General features: G+C 45.4%; 2 protein-coding genes across 2 annotated transcripts; both read right to left on the minus strand.

Moving 5' to 3' along the window:
* Nucleotides 1-605: 605 nt before the first annotated feature.
* Nucleotides 606-5,033, minus strand: LOC309410018 (sulfate transporter-like; the record flags this gene model as incomplete). Its single annotated transcript, XM_082006334.1, has 2 exons — nucleotides 606-2,111; nucleotides 4,392-5,033. The coding sequence occupies 2 exons, from the start codon at nucleotides 5,031-5,033 to the stop codon at nucleotides 606-608; spliced, it is 2,148 nt and encodes a 715-aa protein (XP_081862460.1).
* A 12,839-nt stretch (nucleotides 5,034-17,872) lies between these two features.
* LOC309410113 (E3 ubiquitin/ISG15 ligase TRIM25-like) lies at nucleotides 17,873-23,243 on the minus strand (the record flags this gene model as incomplete). Its single annotated transcript, XM_082006452.1, has 6 exons — nucleotides 17,873-17,907; nucleotides 18,367-18,503; nucleotides 19,694-19,716; nucleotides 19,832-20,065; nucleotides 20,633-20,728; nucleotides 22,623-23,243. The coding sequence occupies 6 exons, from the start codon at nucleotides 23,241-23,243 to the stop codon at nucleotides 17,873-17,875; spliced, it is 1,146 nt and encodes a 381-aa protein (XP_081862578.1).

Raw genomic sequence — 23,243 nt, forward strand, 5'->3', positions numbered from 1 at the left:
GGTTAGAAGCTATTCCTTAAGACCTTTTCATGCCTGTTTAGATTTTATTTATCTATCTGTCTCAAATTCAGGGAGGTTACAAAATCACCAACTAATCACTCCACAGTAAAGACCAGAGTCCCCATCAGTCATTCCTTAGAAAATAAAAGCAATATATGGAAAAGCAATGCCAGAACAAGGGACAAGAAATGAGTTGCCTCTCATTATTCAGCCGGACAGGATGCCTGGACTACTTCAAAATCCTATCTCATCCATAAAGACAGGGTTGCACTAAAGACTTCAATGCTGATAATCAAAACTCAGAGGGGAACTGAGACATGGAAAGTTCAAGAGAGAAAAGAAATGAGATGAACAACCATAGAAAAACTCTTAGATTCACAAATTGGCCATAATCAAGTTAAGAATTGCCTTCATTCAGTACCACCTATTGAATCACTACACCTGGCTGGCAAATTTAAAGCATCAAAGCAGACTGCATAGTAACCAGTGTGTTAACTACGACCCTGTGTCTTTTTATCTGAGCGCACGTATATTGATTGCATAGACATACAGACCCACGGCTATTTTTTCCCCAGGCTTTGCTCCAACTTGCTGCCTTTCCACAACTAGTTCTTAGAAGCGCTGGTCCCACTCTGCCCCTGTGCACCCAATGCAAAGTCCACAGCCTGGTGCACACTGTGGAAGAGAAGGTGGTCTTCCCCCTCTTTAAAGAATTCTCCTCGGATCAGGGAACTCCTCACTGAAGGATTGCACTGGGCCAGTAGCACCTGGACATCTATTTCCCTGTAGTCCTTGCAGACCTCTTTGAGCGTTCGTATCCCTGCCGTGTCCAGAAACTGTACCGCACAACAGTCAATCACTATTGTGTGAAACCCCAGAGGCTCAGACACAAAATCCATGGAGATGCTGGTCTGGTTGCCACCAGAATCCACCTCTTTCTCTCTAAGCATTCTTTTTGCTGCCTTTTTCTTTGCTGCCTTCACCCAGACTGGGTTGACCCCAGTTTGCTTGTACAGGGTGGATTTGAAGCACTCTTTGTTGATGTAGTAGAGGGGTGCTTCGAAACGGAATACCACGATTCCTGGCTTGGTTTGCAAGTTCTTGTAAGCAGACAGGGATTCATACGTCTCAGACTCTGCCACCCAGCCAAGCAGTGGTGCCTCCGGTTTCTGAGTTCGGAAAATGACGCAGAGCATAGAGAAGCAAACACCAACCAAAAGACCAATCTCAGTGCTGATGAGTGCTGAGGCTGCCATAGTAACTAGCCAGATCACTGTGTCTACTCTGCTCAAATGCCACATTTTTGGCAGGTCCTTGAACTTCCGCAGGGCTCCTCTGAGGTTTACAATGGTTATGACAGCAAGGACACATTTCTGAAGGGAATAAAACAAAGGTGCAATCACAAGGAGGACTAATAGGATTACCAAACTAGTCACCATGCCAGACATTTGTGTCCTACAGCCTGTGGACTCTTTGACAAGAGTCTTGGCAAGAGCTGCACTTGTTGTGAAGCAATGAAAGAAAGAGGGAATGATGTTGCAGAATCCAATGGCATACATCTCCTGGTTGGCCTTCACAGAGTAACCATGCTTCTTGGCAAACATCTCTGAGAGGGAGACAGTGATAGCAAAGCCAATAATAGCTATGGGGATAGCATCCAAAGCCACATTAGGAATCAGGTTCCAGTCTGGAGGGTGGGGTGGCAGAAACCCAGTTGGGATGTGTCCAGCAACGCTCGAGCCGTAAGTCTCTCTCAGCTTCCCAAAGTGAGATGCCAGAGTAGCTGCCACAATCACAACTAGTTCAACTGGTATTGGAGCCTTGAGCCTGGATTTAAAATGTTCATTAAGCTCTTTGGTTGGGATAAGTACAAGAAAGCACAACAAGCTGGTGATGAGATCACAGACGTTGGTCTTGTGTATGTTTCTGAAGATGTTTATCCACGTGGCTACGAGGGAGCCAACACCACTGCTCCGTGGAATGTCTAGGCCCAGGAGATACTTGGCTTGTGAGGTTAGGATGGTAAAGGAGGCACCCGTGACAAATCCACTCAGCAATGAATCGGAGAGGTACACTGAGACAAAGCCCACTTGAAAGAAACCCATGGCCACCTGTAAGGAATCAACCACATGCAACAGATTAGGATGCAAATCTTGCAGATGTCATCACTCTGTGGCTCTGGAGGGAGGTGGGATAAAAAAAAAAAACCACTGCACAGCCCTGGAGGACAAGGCATCATCTGAGCATGGAGAAAAGAGTCTCCAGCATTGAGCTGCTCCTGGTGCACCGCACTTAAAACAAAATGTACTTTAACACAGAGCGGGCTGTTTTGGGGGGTCTTCGTACTCTGAACCCGTGTCTATTGTTTGCTCATTGGTTCAGTTCTAACTTCTAGTTACCCTAGCTGGCAAAAAAGCCAGCCCAGAAAAAAACAAACATTTGTAATAGTGGCTACTTTTGCAATTTCTCTCTCAAGTTCTTACAATCTCTGTGAACTTTGCAGGGATACAAAACTTTTTTGGTTGTCTTTATCCTACACTGGGAGCTCACAGTCTACAATAAAAATACAGCTTATGGCATAACAGCTGTCCTCTTCACTGCATAAAGTTTCATGCATCTAACTCAGAAAGTATGAGAGCTGCAAACTCATGTGATGCAGATTATAGAGAGATAAATTTTTAAAGTGCCTTGCCCTTCTTTTTTATTAATGCTAGTTGAATGGGCAAATCCTTGGTGCTGTCTCATGGGAATGGCTGGTTTTATGGATACCTACTCTACACATGCATCTTCACACCTAGATGTCCCTTCCTCCCAGTCAACCTTCATGCCAAATGGAGTATGGACCTTCTCACAGCACTTTGTTAGAAACCTTTTAGTTCTCTGTGCTGGCCAAGGGGGATGTCTACACTATTATCTGAAGACTGCAGACCAGAACTTAACGTTTAATACCTGTAAGTAGTGTCAATTTGATATATCCTATTAGGTAGTTAAGGCAAAGTAAAGAAGGCTAGGATTACAGCTGGAAACTTCTTAAGAACTGCAAAGCATTACTGAAGAGAAGGCAGGTTTGGGACCTGGATTGACTGGGCATTGGCTCAAAGCCAACCTCTAAAAAAAGGCTCCCTCACAGCCTCGGTAATTAAATTAATTCAAGGTTTTTCTAACTGTAAAACATTAGCAATAATTGCCTTAGCTATGCTGTAGGAAACTGGTGTGAGCAGGCTTGCTTTCTGCAATTTGATTGTAAAGTTTCTGACACACAGAATATGTGATTTTGGTTGGAGCTTCCAATAAAAAAAAATATTTGAGGGTGTGAAGACCTATTGGTTAGCAGGCACAGAGACAGCAAGTAGAATATGCCTAACATTCAGAGGGACTTAAGATAAAGTAATCTGACTTCTTCCTATAAAGAAACTTAATTGTACTTGTGCTTGCAAAGAATATTAAATTCAATTCACAACTCCAAAACTGCATCCACCCTACAGTGATGAAACACAAAATTCAGTGTACCTCAGGAGTACCAGAACATTCATGAAATTACTCAACGCTAACTTGCAGTCAAGTCCCAGGTTGCGTCTTAAACCAGTAAGTTAGAGCATCACAGGTCTGTTTCCTTTTCCACTCCTATACAGTTTGATTAACTATCACCCTGGAGGTCACTGTAAGAACAAATGAATGTGAACTCACAAACTGGAATACCACAGCTCTGCAGTACCGTTAAAAGCAAATCCATTCTGGTTAATGATTGACACTTTAAGAACAAAGACATCTACTTTAATTTCAGCAAGCAGTGAATTCTAGCAATTAAGTAGAGACAGTGGTATTGTTGAGTAACATTTAATTAAAAGTTTTATTTCAAATATATTTTATCATCTCAGTAGTATCCTTTTTATACAATGGCATTGTTTTGGCTTTAAATGGGCAAGCAGTAAAGTTTTACAAGCACAGTGACAAATATAAAGAAACTGGGGATACTTTTACTGTCCAGATTATTTTTTGATAAAAAGCAGATGAAATTGAAGTCTGAAATTAAAAGCTGTCACACCACATTTTGACCCAATGAAGTGGAGGCCTAAGCTGTAAGTCAGCAAAAAAAAAAAAGCTTCAGGCCACAGTAAGGAAGGTGGTGAGCTGATTGTGTGAGAGCAGCAGGTGGCCTTAGAGTCCCCAAGGCAGTTGCAATGCAAGCACAAAATGCTATTACAAAAAGGAGAGGACAGAGGAGTTTCTTGCACCACAGTAACTGGAGACCTCCAGTCCTCCCTGTGTCCACTTCCCTGGGACACAGATTGAGGACACATGCAAGCGCAGCAGGCTGTTCATGTGGGCAATCACCTAAAGAAGAACTAAAACTATTTCCACAGAATACCTGTTTGTCTACCTCCTCTTACCTGATAAACTCCAGCTATGAAGGTCATGGTGGCTCCGACTGTAATTGCATAGCAGCTTTTATCACAGAGAGGCTTCTGCGATGTCCAATTCACAGGTGAAATGGTGGTGTTTACATACGCTGCTGTATCTATGAGGGTACTGAGCACAGCTGGCTCTAAGTCATAGCCAGCCCTCTGTATTTCACGATCCACCACTTGTCCCACCATCAGGCAAATCACACCAAAGATGCCAACTGAGATGTGGCGGGAAGTTCCAAATATGAAATAAATAATGCTAGCAAAAAAGGATGTATAGAGGCCGTAAATAGGCTCCTGTCCAGCCAAGAGAGAATAAGCAATTGACTGTGGGACTAGTAAGACCCCCACAATCACACCAGACATTATGTCTCCCAGTAGGTACTCTCTTAGTTTGTATTTAGGAAGCCACTGCAAGACAGGAAAGAAGCCAAAAACATAGTCTTTAACTTTGGCTGGAGTGCAGCTGCAAGTTTTCTTTGCTTGCTTAACCACCAGAGCCTTCATGCTCCTCCTCTTCTCTTGGGGTTCTAAGAACATTCTGTGATGGAAACTGCGTTTAGCATCATCTCCTTCTGGCATGTCAGTCACTGAATGGACACTGTTGAATTCTGCCATTGCTGACATCTCAAGGACTCCTTAAAAAAAAACACAAAGAAAGACCATTTGCATTAAACCATAAACAAATGTGCTACGTGCAACTTTTTAATAGAGTGAATATAGTATTTATGAAAAGCAAGGACTAAAAGTCTTAGTTCGGCATAGAGAAAGCAATTTCCAAGAAAACTTGCAAAAAACCTCCCCATTATATCCCTGTTAAGCAAGGAATCACCTTCGCTAGGAGGGACGCTGATATCCCATAGAATAAACCTGCTGCTGGCAATGTTGTGAAATGGAACAGAATGCAGCAGCACTGTCTCTCTGGGAGGCTTCCTTGATAAAAATCACTATCTGCAACCTGTTTCACCATGCAAAGATAGACACGGGGTTTACTGAAGTCCCAACAGCCACTTCAATTCAGCTGCTGAAAATTAACTACCATTAGTACATTTCTAGCATTGCACAGCTTGATCTAGAGCTCTTTTTTTTTCAGTTCTTTTTTTCTTTTTTTTTTTTTAAATGTAGTGATTACACCTGCCAAATATTGTAAAGATTTGTTACCTAAGAAGATGCCATCTTTACACCATGGCTTTATTTCAGCCAATGACACACTGCAAAGAACGCTCTTCACACTTTTAAAAAGCTGGTTTTCAAGTAAATTACATCTGACCAAAACAATACACACACGTGCAAAACGTTAACGGGCACAATGGAAGGCAGGCGTAACATTTCTGCTACAGCATCTGCTCTAGTACAAGCTGCCTACAAACAGTAAACCAAAACGATTATATCAAAGCATATTTAATACTGGAAACATATTGCCTGAATGTGAAACAGCAAAGTCTTGACGAGACAAGCCCTAGTGAAATTTGACAATACCAAGAGTGATTGCCAGCATTCATACAGCACTCCAGGATTCCAGAAAACATTCAGAATCCTCCAGAAAACTCTTTCAGCCACAGTATCTGCTACTACTAGCACACTGAAGTTGATAAATTTCAGCCAGAAACCCATTTACCTGGTGCTACAGTGGAGTCAAGGCCAGAGAGAGCAGCAGAACCCTGAAAAGTCTAACTCCCAGGCTTCCCTTCCAAACACTGCCTTGCAGTCCCAGAGTGCTAGTAACAACGTACCTCTTACGTACTAATTACACCTTCTCGGTGCAGGTCAAACATCAAACAAACTAATGTTCTACGCAATGTTTACGACCATGTTTGCATTAATTGCCAAATCTGTATTGGAGCTAGCAAGTGCTAAAGATGCCCCTGAAGAGTCCATCTCAAAACTTGTTCACTTAATCACCATTTCACAAGTAGCTATAAAACACTCACTGCTACTTTCACTTCAATGTGAGTCTCTCAAAAACGTGGGAGGGGAGAAGTGAGAGAATTTTAAGTGTGGCGCTTAAACTGCCCGTTTCTCCTGCAGTCAGCCCATCACTGGTCCTACAGCTATGCAGAGAGGAAATGCCTTCTCTTAGACCTTGGTCTAGCTGGCTGGAGCTACGATTTCCATTCCTGCATTCCAGGTTTGACGCATTCATACAGAGGTATCCAGAGTCCTGTGCATCAGCCCTGTGTAATGGTTTACACACAGCCGTGCCTCCAGCAAGTCTGCTAGCTCAGAGATGAACTACCTTTGGTTCTTCTGGCTAGAAAGACACTACCAACCAAAGTACTTATGTCTTAAAACAGTCTAAGCAAATGATCCTAACCGTATCACAGGAACCCACACAAGAGTAGAAGCAGCTAGAATACTTAGTGTTTAGACTGGCTTCTCTTTCCAGTTAAAAATATTCATTGATTTCTAGAATGGCTTTCCAATTAGAAAGCGATTCAACCCGAATAATCCAACTCTTCCACCTTACACCATAGCATACTCCTCCCTAGAGCTACCAGCCCACAGCACACAGAGGGCTACCTATAGTCAACACACAGCACAGATGCCGATAGATAGCCAACAGAAAATACCAGTGGCAGAGGTTCACATTTTATCTCTGCTCCATGCTGGGACTCCCAAAAGATGTTTTCATTCGCTACAGACCCAGAGACAGCGAGCGTCTCTTCGGTGGGTAAGCTCCTGCATCCTTTCAAACAACCTAATGCAGCTCACCCTTTGCTAGCCTGCCACTGGACTGCTACTGAAAGGGAACCGTGTTTTGAACGGCGACCTCCCCAGCTCCAAAACTGAACAGCATGGTGGCATCAGCAGGGATGGATTTTCTGCATAAGACAGGGGCTGTATGCCTTCCTGTTACAGTATCATGACCTATACAACTCATGCCCTGTTACATGCCGGGGCAGACTGAACAGCATTGCCAGGTCTCACGCTCTGCGTGAGATACTTTATTAATACCTGCCTCTTGTTCTCCTCACCTACCAGAGATTTCTAGCAACGCATTTCTCTAGCTCCTGCCCTGTTCCATACTCCCATACCTCCAACTCTATGCCTAATTCACCTGAACCCCGTACAGGGTCTGCAGGGTGGTCTGCAAACCAGAACGATGAAAATAGCTCTAAGGACAACATGCCTCTCTGTGGCTGCTGCTCTGAGCACAGGCAGAGGAGCTGCTTAGAGAAAGTCACACCCCAAAAAAAGGAAAAATGAAGCTTTAATGCACTGCTGGGTTAGGTGAGACCTAAGTGGAAAATTCCATAGTTTGAATTCAAGTCCTATTTCTGGTATCTATGTCCTTCTTTTGGTCCCAGCCCTTATAACTTGGAGAACTGAGAGTTCTGGATCCAAAGATGAGTCCACCCAGAACTCTTAATACATACACATTTTTAGGGATACATTTTCAAATCTATTTGTCTCTATATTCATTCTTGTTAGACAAGTCAATCACCCAGTGCAATAGAAGGTAAAAGAAGAAAGCTTCAGTTTTGCCTACGTGCCTTCTTGATTATTGCAAACTTCTATCTTACAGCCTCCTGGCCATGCAGAATTACTGTATCACGTACTTATATACACCTTATAATGATGAACTTCCCTTGGCTAATGCCTTCCAATTCAGTCTCTCTTTACTGCGTTTTAGAATAATTATAGGCTCAGAAGAGCCACATGAAGAATTAGGACCTTTACAATGAGGAAATATGCACTGCAAGAAGTGATCTACTCAAGATCACATAGTGATCACACTTGGAGGAGAACCCATCCCTACCTTCCAGATATCTAATCTCACGCACCTGTACAGCATTGCAAAGTCCACTCAAGGATTATTTATAGCACTTACCAGGAAAAAAAAAAAGCAACTACTACACAGTGAGAATGAAGTGAATATAGCGTACAAAAGCATCTGTCTGCAGTACTCTGCATAAGCACATTCTGTAGCTGTATTTGCTCTGGCAGTTTTACTCATTTCACAAGCACAGAGTTGCAAATCAAAAAGCTTTTCACACAAAGCTCAGCAAATCAATACTGTAAAAGCTAAGGGGAAAATTCACCCCAGACTACTTTTTATGCGTAGCAAATTACTTGAATGAGTTTGTTTTCTGAGATTTTAGTAAGGATTTTAGTAATTATTTTAGTAACGAAAATCCTTCTCATTCCCCTCTCCCTCATCCAGGACTTGTAGACAGCTCACTCAGACCTGGGGAGTTTTTTTTAACATGCCAGGGAACTCCAACACGAAACCCAGACACTTCAGTTTAGTTCTGTGCAGTGCTGTAGAACACTGGCATAGTAGATCATAGCCAGGTTTTTTTGGTCATGTCTAGACAGTAGAGAAATGTTCTCAGTAAAAGTCTCTTTGGCTACTGAACTCTGAGAATATACCGGATCTTTGTGTTGACCTGCATGACAGCTTTCTCTACGTGGCATGAAAAGGGCCTTTCATCACACAGTCACTGCCTCTTGCGATGTCAGGACACTAGGAAATGACACAATTTCCAACACCCGTTTCACTTTTTTCTGCCTGAATGCATTGCTCTGTATTATTTTTGTAATCGTTTAGCCCAAGCTTGCCTAGTAAAACTTGATTTTGTTCTTTTAAAAAAAAAAAAAAAAAAGGAAAACACCCTTTGGTTCAGTATCCTGAAGTATATTCTGTATATTTAACTTGGAAAAGAAGCTACTGTGCATTTTATTTTGAAAGCTGCTATTTACGTACAATTAATTTGTATGTCTAGAGTTCACTTTTATCAGCTCCTTTTGGCCTGAGTAAGATCTTCAGGGGGTGTCTGACTGCTGCAAAACTTTACCTGAGATACAAAGAAAAAGACTACAACACAGAACTGAAGAAATTTCCAGTACATCTCTGTTATCAAGTGAGCCATAAAATAAAGATATGGAGAGGTACTGCATTCTTGAGCTATGATGACTTTTACAGACTATTTCTGGATCCCATCTGGGCCTTTCTCACTGATCCCATGACATGGCAGAGGTGAGCTAGCATCTGCCTAGCATCTGTCTTTGGGGAAACACTACCTGCAGCACAAGACCTTGCTGGCTCAGACTTCATTTCTCTGTCACAGATCACAGTCACCTCGACAGTAAGAGAATAAGGGATTGTGAAGCTCACTCACCTGCTAAAATAACATATTCCGACCTTAAACTTAAGATGTGAGCATTTAGGAGTAGAAATTAAATCAGAAACGTTCTTTCTGTAACGCCAATCCCAGTTCTCCAGATTATTTTTCTAAACTGCATGAGTCGTCATTGTACGCAATCTCTACCCACCCTCACATACCCACTTGCTAGACATGAGAAGCTCCAAGCACTTAAATGCATCCACTTAAAAACTAATGCATAAACACATAATCTAAAGAGACATGAACAATTTTTTAAGAGATGTAAAGGAAAAGCAAGCGAATCAGAAATCCAAGCTCTGTATCAACTGAACCAGAGTTGGGCTACTACCTCCAGGTCCATGGAAAGTCTCACCCCAAGAGTATAAAAGGAAAGCATACCACAACATTTTGATAACTAAATCTTTGTCCTCACTCTAGTTGGACAACAGCCTTTACCAAATCTCTTTTAACCACTGTAGAACAACAAGGAAATTCAATACTGCCATGATAACACCGAGACAGGCACTGGAACAGCACTGCATGTACCTTGTAAGAAAACTGAGATTTTTGGCAAAATCTTTAACATCTTCCAACAAAACAGTCAAGCTACAAACATTTATTTCAACAAGAGACTTAAAATCATATGAATGCTGAAATCTTACCAAGAACCATAAAATGACATACCAAACATTCACCACATTTAAGTAACACATTTAGGAACAGAGCTACCTTAGTGTCGGCACAATAATCACCAGCCATTAACTCAAGTGGGAAAACCTGCAAAGCTGGACAATAAAACCTTGCTCATGTGAAACGGTTGACCTCCTACTTCAAATATCGGTTCTCCCGAGTGGCAGCAGCAGCGAAGCCACCCACCAGCCTCACACAGCCCCCAGCCTCTTTGGGGAAGGTCCCATGGAAGCCAGCAGCCCCGCTCACAGCCAGCCCTTCCAAGAAAGTCGGCTCACCACTGAGAAAGTGCTGTACGTCGAGTGTGACGGGTACGCTGCCCTGCCTTGTCTGAAGCCGATCCCTCTTGAAGATAGCCAGCTGCGGCCTCACGTGGGACTCCAGCAGTTTCCACCTGAACCACGTTTGTTAGAGAGGGTTTGTGGTATTTTCAGCATGTCATTTCTGCGTTGGGACCCTTCTCCCACCCTTACCATTAGCTCACGAAGAAAGAACACTGTAGAGCTGTGTTTGGGCAGCAAGGACGGGCGGAGGAAGCGCTGCCCCAAAGGCATTTCCTCGGCTGCCAGCCCACGCCACGCCACGCCGCCTGCCCCGCGGCCCGGTGGGGAGCAGCGGCAGTGGGCTGCATGTGCACGGCGAGAGACCCGTCTGGCTCCCAACGGAAAGCCACGCACAGGGTTTGCACTGGATAAGGCACTGCTTAAAAATCGTTTGGTTTTTTTTTTAATTAAATTCAGCAAGAAGAACACACAGCGCGAACGAATCTACGCGCTTTTTACGCTCCTGAAATTGCGGGGTTTTGCCGAGAGCCTGTGTATGGCTTCGGAAGCCAACCAACACTTAAGCTTCCAGGGTAGCGCAAGGCAAGTTCTAACGCTTTTCATACAACATTCGCTTTCGGCCTCTGGATCTCAACACCGCTTCCTTCACCCCCAGCCCCGCCGGCGGGCAGACACCCCCCCTCGGCAGCCACCGCTCCCCTCCCGCGTCCCCAGCTTTCGTTTTCTGCTTTTCTCTTCTTATTTCGAGGCTCCGCCTCGCGAGCGGCTCCATGAAGCGGGGCTGTGAGCAGGAGCCCCCCGCGGGGCGCCGAGGCGGGCCCACCGCAAGTCCCCACCGCCACTGCCGGCCTGCCCCGCGCTGCCCGCCCGCTCCCCCCACGCCGCCCCGCCGGCCTCCCTCGCCTCAGCGCCGCCGAGGCGCCCACTCACCGCGGGGCCGCCGGCGGCTCCGGGCAGACCTCGGGCGGGCGGCACCGACCGGCCGCTGCGGCTCCGGGCGCCTCGGCAGCACCGAGCCGGCCCTGCGCTTCACCCCCGCCCGCCTCCCCGCGAGGGGGCCGGGAGCAGCGGGCAGGGAGGGGAAGGGAGGGCAGAGCCGCCCCCGCCGCGCCCCTCGGCGCAGCGCGGAGCCCGCCCGCCGCCGCCCGGGGAGGGCCGGGCCGCCGCAGAGGCCGCGGGGGGCCCCAGAGCCGGCCCCGCGTGCCGGCCGGGCCTGACCTGCTCAGCTCTGCCCTGCCGGGCCCCCCGCACCACCCCACCCCACCCTGACCCTTCGTTTTTTACTTTCAAATTAATTCCAAGTGTGTTCTGAATGATGAGCGGCCTGGAGAAGCCTGGTGCAAGAGGCTGACTCACTGATCCTGCTCCTCACCCCAGACAAACATCCTCCCTGAAACCAACCAGAGGACCTCTAGTGAAGAATCCGTGTTTCTGTTCAAGCTGCACTCATGCTTTTAAGTTGAAACATTAATTGTGTGTTGGTAACTCGAGATAAAGTGACCTGAAATTTTCACAGACAGGGACACCCTAACAGCCTCTGACAGAAAATGGCCTCGTTTTCCTTTGGGGTACCACTAGCATTCATAAAAATAGTCTTTTAAAGACCCTCAGTGTTGTTTGCTCCGCTGTCCAGATCTGTCAGGGACATACTTCCAACTGGGAAGGACAGAGGATCTTTGGCAATGTCAGTATTGAAAAATACAATTTTTTTGTTCAGTACTTTTTATTTATCTCTGGACTGGACGTTCAAGGCCGGAGGGGCCGTACCCAGCGCCGTCTGCCTTACCTTCACTGTTTGCACAGAAAAGGAGACATTCCCTGAAATCGAACATTGCCTAATATTTGCATTTCAGGTGGAACCTCGAGCTGCCAAAAAGCCCATCAATATGTGGTCGGAGAAAGTGAGAGCAACTTCAAGCCTGCAGAATCCATGCTCATGTCTTTTTGGTGTTAGGCAAATCTTGCTTTAGAAATACAGAATATTTCCCTGAGTAAACATTTACCCTCTCCACAAGGGTTTAACTAGGTGTGATGGCAATTAGAACAGGCAAGTTGCAAAGGAAACGAGCTCCCTCTCTCTCCCCTGGCTACCCAGCGTCAAAAGCATCAGTGGCTCTGACTTCCCAGTCCTCACAGGGACTTACACAGGAGTTTTAATTGAGTTAGAAGTATATGGTGACTCCAAGACTACCACAGCAAATTCTGTGAGGAGTGACATCTATGACAGAAGCCTTAAGTGGAGCCTTTTGTGTAGGGAACACAGAAACCTCTTTCTCTGCAGAAACCTAGTAATAAACCACAAAACCAAGCAACAGGTGTTACAGCATTTTCATTGTTGTTCTAGAGGCATTGGCCGTGGAACAACTTGCATCATCAAATACATCATGTCTTCATGGAAGAAACAGGGAAATAATATCTTCTCGGAGCACAAATAAATAACATGATATTAAAAAAATTCCCAAGCATTATTTTTTTTTCACTGCTATTATTAGGATTTTTTTTTCTTTTTACTGTACACTGATTTTCTAAAAATCCAAGCAAGTATTTAAGATAAGTAAATCACTTAATTTCCAACTGCTTTCATCTTCTCGAGGTATATTAGGTTTTATGGTTAATGTATTTCTGTGCTAAAGGAACCTTTGGCCTTCGAGAAATGTGCCTCCGGGCTCCTCGTGCTCCAGAATCTCTTGCCAAGGAGCGGTGAGCTGGGGCTTGCTGACACACCAACGCTAGCACGTGCCATCTGCCCATCCCACGCAGGCTGCCTGTCAAACCCCCTGCCTCCGGTTCTCCAGATTGCCTCGTCACCTTTATAACATCAAATCTCCAGAGACCAGTTCCTCAGACTACAAAATAAACGGTTCTAGATGTGGCATGTCTGACTGACTGAGAAAACCTGTCAGACTAACAGAAAGAGGCCTGTCTTAGCTTTTGAAATGCATTTGATTCATAGATTTGATTATAAATTCAGCCACATCATGCAATGCTTGGCAAAAGCAAAAAAAGGACCATAAAATCAGCTACTTCACTCTCCTCCCCTCTAACAGTTTCCATCAAGGATGCAACAACTGCCAAGTAAAAATGAAGTGGGTGGAGAGAAGAGAGCATAATAAATAATGAAAGATGCAGTGGATCAGAGTCCTTAGGTAATCAAAATACTTAAGCCATAGAGATATCAAAAAGAAATAAGCTCTGTCCATATCTCAGGATTACGTATCTCACAATTATATTGCTATCAAGAAAGAGAGTTCTGCACAAATAACTGCAGAATTGCTACACTCTCAGTGTATGCCATGGTCCAATATTGTCTCCTAGAGTCAAGAACTAATTAGGTGTTAAAATTTTCAGAGTGTTGTTGTGGGTTAGAAGGCTTAGTTAAATAATTGCTGGACTCCAGTGTGTTTTCTTACATTGCTTTCATCTAGGCTTTCACCTAGGCTTTCACCTCTCTTTGCTTCCTCAAGGCTAATGCATGGCATATTAAAAATACAAGAAGTCTCAAATTCAGAGGAGTCTATCTTTGCTAATACTATAGCAGGCAAATGTATGGGCAAAATAAACTGCACCATCAGCTTAGAGTCTAACTCACAAAATCTACCTTCCTAGATATTAATTTTCATCCAAAAGCTTTGCGAGCCTGCAGCCGTATTAAAAAATTTATTTTTTCCAATCTACTTGAAGTGAAATCCTTTGCTTTTGCCATATAGCAGCAATAGCAATTATAAAGTCCTTATCTCCTGGATCTCATTAATTTTGCCTGCAATAGAGTCACATTCTTTTGCTCCGTTTTAGCAAGTGTTTACATCAGCCCCAAATTCACCTAGCAGTGAAGAGCTACATGCATTTTTCCCTCCAAATTAGACACTAGGCAAGTTCCATCCAGACAATTATTGTCTTTGGTTGGTCAGTAAGTCCCATTGGTCCTGGGCTTTAGTTACGCTAAGTACTTCCATCTTCGTGTGATACTGTACTGTGATCGATGCTTCAAAGGCAGCGTTACAACTGTCTGGTGAGCACTGCAGAGCTCTTCCTTAAAGCACGAAGGGCCTTTAGCCAGCCTGCTGCAGACGTACTCCCTTCTCGGCTGCTCCCAGCCCTTCTGAAAGCCTCTGAATCTGACTCCATTCGTGAGAGCCGGATGGTCTGCAGTGAAGGTTTCGGGGAGGACCCTTCCCTAAACGGGCCACAGACATTTCCGCCGCGGGCTCGGAGGTTCAGGGAGCTGACAACTGGCACTGGAGGAAGGGTGAAGTCAGTACCTCATCCTGCCTGGGGAAAGAAAATATCGCCGTGGCTTCTCCGAGGCTGTCAGAAACGGTGCTACAAAAATGAGAACTGCATGCCGGCAAGGGAGTAGTCATACCTCCAGAAAGGTGCTAGTGAGGGCAGCTGCCTGGGTGTGCGGGAATTGCTCAGCACGCTGCTGCCCCTCGCCCTTTCCCTCTGCTGGCGAGGAGAGCCGTGCTCCGGTCCTCCCACGGCAGCGCGGGGAATACACGTTTGCAACGAGGATTTCACTGAGGAAATGCTAAACTGATCCTTCAGAAGGGGCTACAGAGATGCTGACGTTTCCTCAGTGTAGTCAATGTAGGATGTGCTGCGAGATGGCAGGGGAGGGAGTCACTTAAAATACCGTGCTTGACGAAATCTCTCGCTCTCCGTAGCGGTTTGCAGCAGTGCAGTAACTTGCTGTCTGCAGCAGCAGCACTGAACTGCGTTGGCTGGTCATGGCTCCTTCACCTGGGGTGAAAGCAATAACTACCTGGCAGCCAGAGAGAAGCCCAGGTAATAATAAAATAATAAAAGTGCCGAAGGACAGGCTCATTTCTTTTGCCTCATTTGAGGGGTTGAGAGCAGCTGTCCTTCGTGTCTCGCTGGCTTTGAGCAGTAGGGAATATTTGCAAAGTCACCTTGAGCTACTGCTGAGCTCCCAAAATTTGGCCACGCACTATCTGTTACGCTGACAACTGATATGTGCAGCAGAGCAAGGGCTGAGGATCCATTACGGCTTAGCGAGTCTGTTTAAACCACGGAGACGTTAGTCTAAGTCTGAGGTGGATTTTGCTATGCTTATTGTTTTTAGTCGGTGCAATTAGATATATGTTGATTATCACAAGTGACAGAGTTGTAGCCAGAAATCCTAATTTACATAGAAGCACCCAGAACTTTAGCCTTTATTTCTTAAAAATGTTTATGTTAGCAACCCTGTTTTGCAGTTGAATATTTTTATCATTTGGAGAAGAACCACCCAGGTTGTGAACTTGCGTATTGGATCTGAACCACAGCTAGGCACAGGGCAGCCTACAGCCACAGAGTGAGCCTATCTGCCTGGCAGTGTCCATGGAATCATAGAATCATAGAGAATGGATTCTTTGCTACAAACATCACTTGTGTTAAATGTGATAATCCAAATCTGAGGCACGGTCCTGAACAGCTTTCTACTGCAGCCATCCACAAACAATGCTCTCAACAATTAATTCCTGGTGATGGTATGAAATCAGACAACTTTGCTTATCTGTATCTAGAGCCATTTATAATGACAACATAGTCACCACAATTAATAGTACAAGTATCATTAGTAGCATGGGATGACATAGTCCATAGTTTTGGAAGCCAGCAGCAGTTAGAGATTTTCTTATGTTCATGTTAACTCTCAGAACTTCTTTTCTAAATTTGCATATGCTACAGAATTGCTTTTACAGGAGGTATGCAGAGGAGGTCAAGACACTTGGCAGGTCCCCATTATTAGAGGATATTTTGGACGATATTTAACTTTTTCTTTCCATGTCAGATCTGACTTCTTTTTTCATCTCTCCCTTACTTCTGGGCATATGTGAACTATTTGCTCACATCTACCACTTGAAGCGTGCTGGTCCTTTTAGTTGGTTTTGTGCTGTAGGAATACACAAGATGGAAAAGCTTCACTTACTGCAATACTAAAGTAATATTTTATTGCTATGCTAGTAAAATATTTGACAGTTGCTTCCAAGTACAGCTTTGCATTGTCTGAGAAAAAATATTTCTTCTCCCTCCCCTGTTTTGAGTAACTGTCTGGTTCTGTATAGAACACAGACATTAATACATCTGTAGAAGACTGAGCTCACAAGACAAATAAATGGCCACGTACACTGATTTTAAAAGATACCTCTAGATTTGAGGCTAGCATTACGTTAAATGAAAGCAACTGTATTGTTAAGCTGCGCTGTGTAATTAAAACTCCATTTAATCACTCACCTGCACCGCATGCCTCTTGAGCTCTCCATCCATTATCAGCTACATGAATTATTGAAAAAAAAAAAAAAGATTTTTTCCTGGTTTTTCAAATGTGTCTGGTAAAACAAATACGTTGGCACTTAGGGCAAGACTACATTGTCCTCAACCACCCCATTGAACAGCTGTTCTCAAACACATCCCTTCTGAAGTAAAATTTTATCATTAACCTGTCCCTAAGAAACGCTTGTGAAAGAGAGTATTTTTCCCCTCCAAAAATTAAAAAGTGGTGAAGAAAGTAGTATTTTCTCTTGAATTTATGAATTAAGAAAAACTTGTTTGCAAATTAAACTTTAGTTGCAGCAATTAAAAAATATAAAAAACTTTCAAATAAATTCTAAATAAGTTTTCTTCAAAAAAGCTTCTAGAGAAGATGCATCAACATACCCAGCAGAAATCTATTTAAGCATTGGACTAGTGCTATCTGAAGAGAAATACTGTTTACAGATTTAATATCCTCTGCAGCATTTGGATTTGTTTGGGAATCCTTTCAGGCACTGGGTTTGCTCTAGCTCCTGCTCAGCTGGTGGGAACCCTTCCATGGTCTTTCCTCTGAGCAGGCTCAGACTTTCACTGAGCACTGAAGCAAACGCAGTCTCTCCCTCAAGCTGGAGAGAAAGGATTTCTCTGGTGAGTTCCCAGAGATTTCTGCACACTGTAGATCTTGAGAACTGTACCCTGAGTCTGCACTCCTGCTGGTCTCGCCTCTGGCAAGGAGAGGAGATGCATGCATCAAAGTACTGTTCACGTTTTTAGGCAAGAAATTTTCTTTGCAAGACTCTCAGCCCCAGGCCAGAGTCCTGAGGAGTAACTAGTATTTTTGAACACTTACAGTTTGAAGAGGTATCAGTATCTGAAGCCGCACTGTAAAAAAAAGAGTGTTGAATGTTACTGCCTCGTAAAACATGAGTCGCATCTTGTTAATAATGAAATAAGAGACACGAATAGATCTGACTCTCTTTTTTGAGATGGTCCTTCATCCTGGTCCTAGAGCCTTCTAGAGTCTGCTTGGCTCTCCTCGAGACTGAAGCAGAGGAGCACAGACCACAGGGTCCTTAAATGAGTAACTGTTGGAGAAATTTGCAGGGAACATTTTGTAAGTAAAGAAAAGGATTTACCTGTTCTGCTTAATTTGGTTGGCGAGTTCACCTAAGAAAAATGGAGAAGAATGTTTTACAAAGCTGGCAATGCATTCAAGTTTGGGACTTGGTACTGTGCCCTGGGTCTCATGGTCGGGGATAAACCTAGGTAGGGATGAGGTTGGGCAAGCAAAGAGGATGTTTCTCAAAAGCATGACTGAGCACCCAAAGACTCGTGAGGTAGGTGGGAGCAGGAAAGCACATGAGACAGAGGAGAAGCTGGCGTTACACTGGTTAGGCGCAGACCTCTTCCTTGTTATCCCCAGAAACAGTCTTTTTGCCCCCTTCACCCTCCCCTCTCCAAAGATGCCGTCCAAATCCTCATCAGCCCCTTCAAGGCCACGCACACTGCGCATATACAGGAGTCGGCGTTCGGCAGCCGTCAGCCCGGCTCACTGAACCCCATGGCTCGCTGTTTTCTGCTCAGGGTCAGCGGTACGTGGCTGGAGGGTCGGGGCAGATCACTCACCGTGCACGCCTTGCAGCAGCAAGTCCACGCGACTCATGAAGTCCCACGTCAGGCGTCGGTAGCGGTCAATTCTGGCCTGACCCAGCTGCACTACCACCACGTCCATCCCACCGATGCCGAAATTCTGGCTCTCAATCCTAGGGTACAGGCAGTCGTTTCACCAAGGAAAACGATTTCATGTTAGAAAGTTAACAAACTCAACTACTTCCTTAGGAAGGACCCTGCAAAGAGGAGGGTGCTTTGGCAACATGAAGCATCAGGTAAACAGCTCTCTGATAAGGTTAAGTGAGTTGCAATTGTTATATGTTGTTGTTTATTTGGCAATGCCTTTTGCTTACCAAACCTGGATGGGAACTTTCAAATGCTGAAAATAAGAAAGGGGGAGGCATTCTGCTAATACCCTTGTGCGAATAGTGCTTTGACCTGCTGCAGGCAGGCTCTTACTGTTCTAGCACAACTGCCGTCATGATAGAAAGAAAATGCCAAACATATTAAATGGTGTCCAGGCTTCTGGAAAATGACTTTGATCCCACAGGCTAGATTTTGACTTGCGGCACAGCTGTGAGTAATGGACTGTGCTGCTGCCAGCACAGCCCCTAGGTACTCGGTGATTCAAAGTTATCCTTACAATCCAAGTTCAAACTCAGCTTTAATTTGTACAAGTTGCAGAGATGACATCTTAAAATCCAGCTAGATGTTTAAGCTAGCCCTTCATGAGTCTGGGGAATTTAGTGCTGCAGAAAAATCTCTTGTGGATCTGTAACTTACTGTTGGTGTGGTTTTGCACCATTGAATTACAGCTGACACCCAGGTGTCAATTAGGAAGTGATAAGTTATAAATCGAATGTATCACTTGCAAGAGAAGGGATAATAAATCTGTCTAGCTATTAAGCTTGTGCACAAGCAGAAGCAAAAATCAGTGAGAAATGAGCCAGCTACCTCTGTAGCCAAAGGCTATTCACTGGGACTTATGTGCAGGAGTGTCACCAATACACATCCACGAGTGTTGCTGTAAACTGAACCCTATGGGTTCATCTCTGATAAAAACATTTTTCTGGGAATAAAAGCCAGTGGTTTTCATCAGAATCCAGCAATCATGTAGCAGCCAAGGAAACTGAAACGTAAAGGGACCACTGGAACAGCAGGCAGGTATCTCCCCATCCTCATTAATTGTGTGGACATGGTGCCCTGTGGCTTGGCTGGAATAGGGAGCAGCTTTGCAGCGTAGGGTGCCCAGACAGAGGGGCACAGGCAGCGGGGTTTGATCCCAGTTATCAACACCATAATTTTTCAAAGAAGAAAACAAGTGTTTTCAGGTGGAACATACCTGTCCATGGCCAGTTTAAATTCCTACAAATAGGATTGCCAAAAAGAAAGGAAAAAAATTGTTAGTGTGATTTCCAGAAAGGGCAGCTTGCTGAGAAATAGGCATATTCATGAAGAAAAGCAGAATACCACTGCTTACTTTAAAGAAGATGAAAATATCTGGTTGCTCTCTCATCTTCTGCAAAGATTGAAGATGCTGTGCAGCCTCATCTCTCCTCTGTTCCATTTCCTTCTTCACTTTGGTAATCTTTGCCAGATGTTTTTTCTCACTGGATTGAATGTCACTCAGGATCTTCTTCTCTTTCTGAATCATCTCTGTCTTCATGTCTTCAAACAGCTTTTGCAGCTGAGAAGTCACTGTTTTCGTATTGGTCTAGAGGAACAGATAAGAAAATGGTGCACTGCCTCAGAAACCCAACACTTCAGCTTAGTGTTTCTGTTTATTAATTAGGATTGTGTCTATCCTTTGCACTGGCTTTAGAAGGAAGTGGACAATAAGCATTCGCTTAGAATATCTGATTAAACAAAGGGTTATGAAAATTATCATGCTATAGTAACAAGATCAGATAAAATTCAGCTATCAATGTGAGAACGGTATCGGTACACACTGAAAATCCGACTTGTAGACTCAAATTATTTTTCTTTTATTTAACAGATAGAAAACTTAAAAAATATGTAATGATACGTACAATCTGTGGTCTGCCAGTCCTGCAACCTGGCCTGTGCAACCACAATAAACGGTGGAGTCTCCCAGCTGGTTCCTCCTGTGAAGCTATGCTGGGAGCCTGTGAGACAGCTTGGTTTCTGGCAGTTTCTTACACCCCTGCTTTGAGCTATATCTCTTTCTATTCATCTGCTTCTAACAGTATCGTTGCCATCACTTATTTCTTAGAAACTGTAGAGGAAATTGCTCTGAATTAGCGATGATCTAGGTACCAACCTTGAGCTGATTCTCGCTTTTCTGAAGCTCTTCTAGGGCAGTAGCTAAAGCATTTTTACGTTCCTGCAGCCATGCCACCGTGTCCGAGAGTTTACCCTAGTAGAAGGAAAGACAGGATTGAACTTCATGGCAGGGAAGCAGCATGGGTAGCTTGAAACCCGACTGGCAGTTTGCGGAGCTGGTGAAATGGCACGGGCACCTTCTACCTGCCCGCTTTCACCAGTGAGTCCTATAATAAACTGTATTCACTTGCCTCCTCATAAAGATAGGGCATAACGGGAAAACTGATATGAAATTGAAATCTTTCCAGTCAATGTTTGATTTTTATGTATGTGTAACTTTGTATGTGGTAGGTTGATAAGCAACTTTCCCTTTGAATAAGTAAATTTCACTTTAAATGAATAAATCTCACTTTATCTGTGAAAGCTCTGTTCCTGCCAGAATCCTCACATGTGCCTAAGGAGATCCAAATCCATAGTTTTCACAGCTGTCAGCAGCTGTGGGATCTGAGGGTAAGGTAATAAGTAACCATCTTTTCTGAAGATCAGCAAAACAGTGGTACTTACTCACCCAGCTGTTTATTTTAACGGATATCACGATCATTGAGTGCTGTTATATTGCACAGTAACACATTTCAGAGAGGACATTAAATCTCATTCTTCAGGGATTAGACAGTGTCTGAATGGTTCTGGTTGCTCCTGGCTGCCTCCAGCAGTGTTTTCACACCTCGAGCACCCATGAATGGCCACGGCAGACACAGCTGCCAGATTCACATTTCTTTAACCAAAATGATGGCAGAAAGCTTAGGTTTTCCATGAGCTAGTTGTCACAGCTAGAAAGTTTTACATTTTGAAAAATTTGACTGAGGTTCCTTCCTACCAAAACCCTTTTATAACTCATCCTGAAGACCCACATTCCTGATTTCCCTGGCTATCCTGGGGAGTTGTTTAAAAAAAAAAAAAAAAGAGGAATATGCAGCCGAGATCTCAGCTTACCCATGGAGATGGCTTCCCCATTGACAGGGCAGTGATGCTCTTTTACCAGCTCCAGGGATGAAGGAAATGGCTACTGTGCTACACAGCCCACTTCTGTTTGGCAGCCCTGAATTTTTTACACATAACCTGGGGGAGGAAGTTCGTTTGCGACACGTGTAACTGCGAAGGGTGCTTCCTGCCGATGCCCGAGGGGGCTGGGACCTGCCCGAGGCCCAGAGCGAGCCTGACGCTCCCTGCCCACGCACTGGGTTGCTGCGGGGTGTTTTGCTTGGGCTCTCAGAAATTTCAAAAGCAAGGCAGTGAGCGAGCATAGCAACTGCATTTTATCCCCTCGGTCTCAGCTGATTCTGGAGCGTTTCAAGGACAGCAGCTGGACGCAAAGGCAGGGACAGCGAGGCCCTGCGTCTCTGTGCCCGCCGGGACGCTGGCTTGGCAGAGCCTTGGGCAGAGGAAGGAGGAAGCCAGAGGGAAGGGCCGCGAGTGGGAAAACCTGTTTCCCAACCCAAAGTTCAGCAGCGGCCGGGTCCCGAGGCTCTGTGGAGGAAGAGACTTTGTAATCCCTGCAGGAAGACTTCTCAGTCCCAGCCGGGCACACCCCGGTGAGCGGCAGTTTGCAGCTGCCCGGGACGGGCATGCCCTTCAGCGGCGCGGGTCGGCCAAGCCCTGCGCCTGCCTCGCTCGCTCTCCGGCACCGACACACACGGCGGGATTTACCCACCCTTGTCCCGTCAGCCCCAAACACGCTGCTTCGCTCTTCTCCCCTGCTGAGCCCGCCGGGCCGCTTTGGCAACACAAAGGAGGAAACGAAAAGCAAACTTCAGCACAATGCACCAGTCCCCGCTGGGGCAGACATGAAATCCCCTGCCCACCCTCACCCCACCGTCCCCATTCCCCGGGGAAAGCCTCACCAACCCTCCTGCGGCTTCCCCCCCTCCCCCAGGTCAGGAGTTTGGAGCAAAGCCTGCAGGGGCCGTGGGGAGAGGAGAGCCCCTTACCAGCTGTTTGTCGTGTGCCTCCTTCAGGGTGACGATCCTGTGGCCCTTGTGGCATCCCGCAATAGAGCAGAGCACGCAGATGTACTGGCCCTCGTCCTGGCAGTAGCACTCCAGCAGCCGGCCATGCTCCAGGCACCTCCTCTCCTCCGCCATGCCGCCTGTGCCCACCTCCACCAGGATGTGGTCCTTCTGGGAAGCCTTGGCATTGTGCTTGTTCAGGTGGGCCTGGCACAAAGACGCATCGCAGAACAGGCAGGTTTTCACCGCTGGCTGGGACCAATCCAGGCAGAAGTCGCAGGGAACCACCTCCGTCTTCTCCTCTGCAGGGCCCTTGCCCTGTTGTTCTTTGGAAGTGGTGGCCAGAAATGCTTCCACAATGCTGCACAGCTGGAAATTCTTCTGCAGCTCCAGGATGGGCCCCAGCTGGAGCTTGCACATGGGGCAGGAATAAGGTGCCTTGGATTGCTGCTGGGCACTGAGCGCCTTCTGGATGCACTGCTTGCAGAAGCTGTGACCGCAGCTCAGCGACACTGGGTTCTTGTACAGACACAGGCAGATGGGACAGCTGAGCTCGTCCTCCAGGCTGGCACCCCCTCCAAATTCTTCCTTAGCTTTTGCCAT

The sequence above is a fragment of the Phaethon aethereus genome, assembly GCF_964289735.1.
Source record: "Phaethon aethereus genome assembly, chromosome: 14".
NCBI classification, from domain to species: Eukaryota; Metazoa; Chordata; class Aves; order Phaethontiformes; family Phaethontidae; genus Phaethon; species Phaethon aethereus.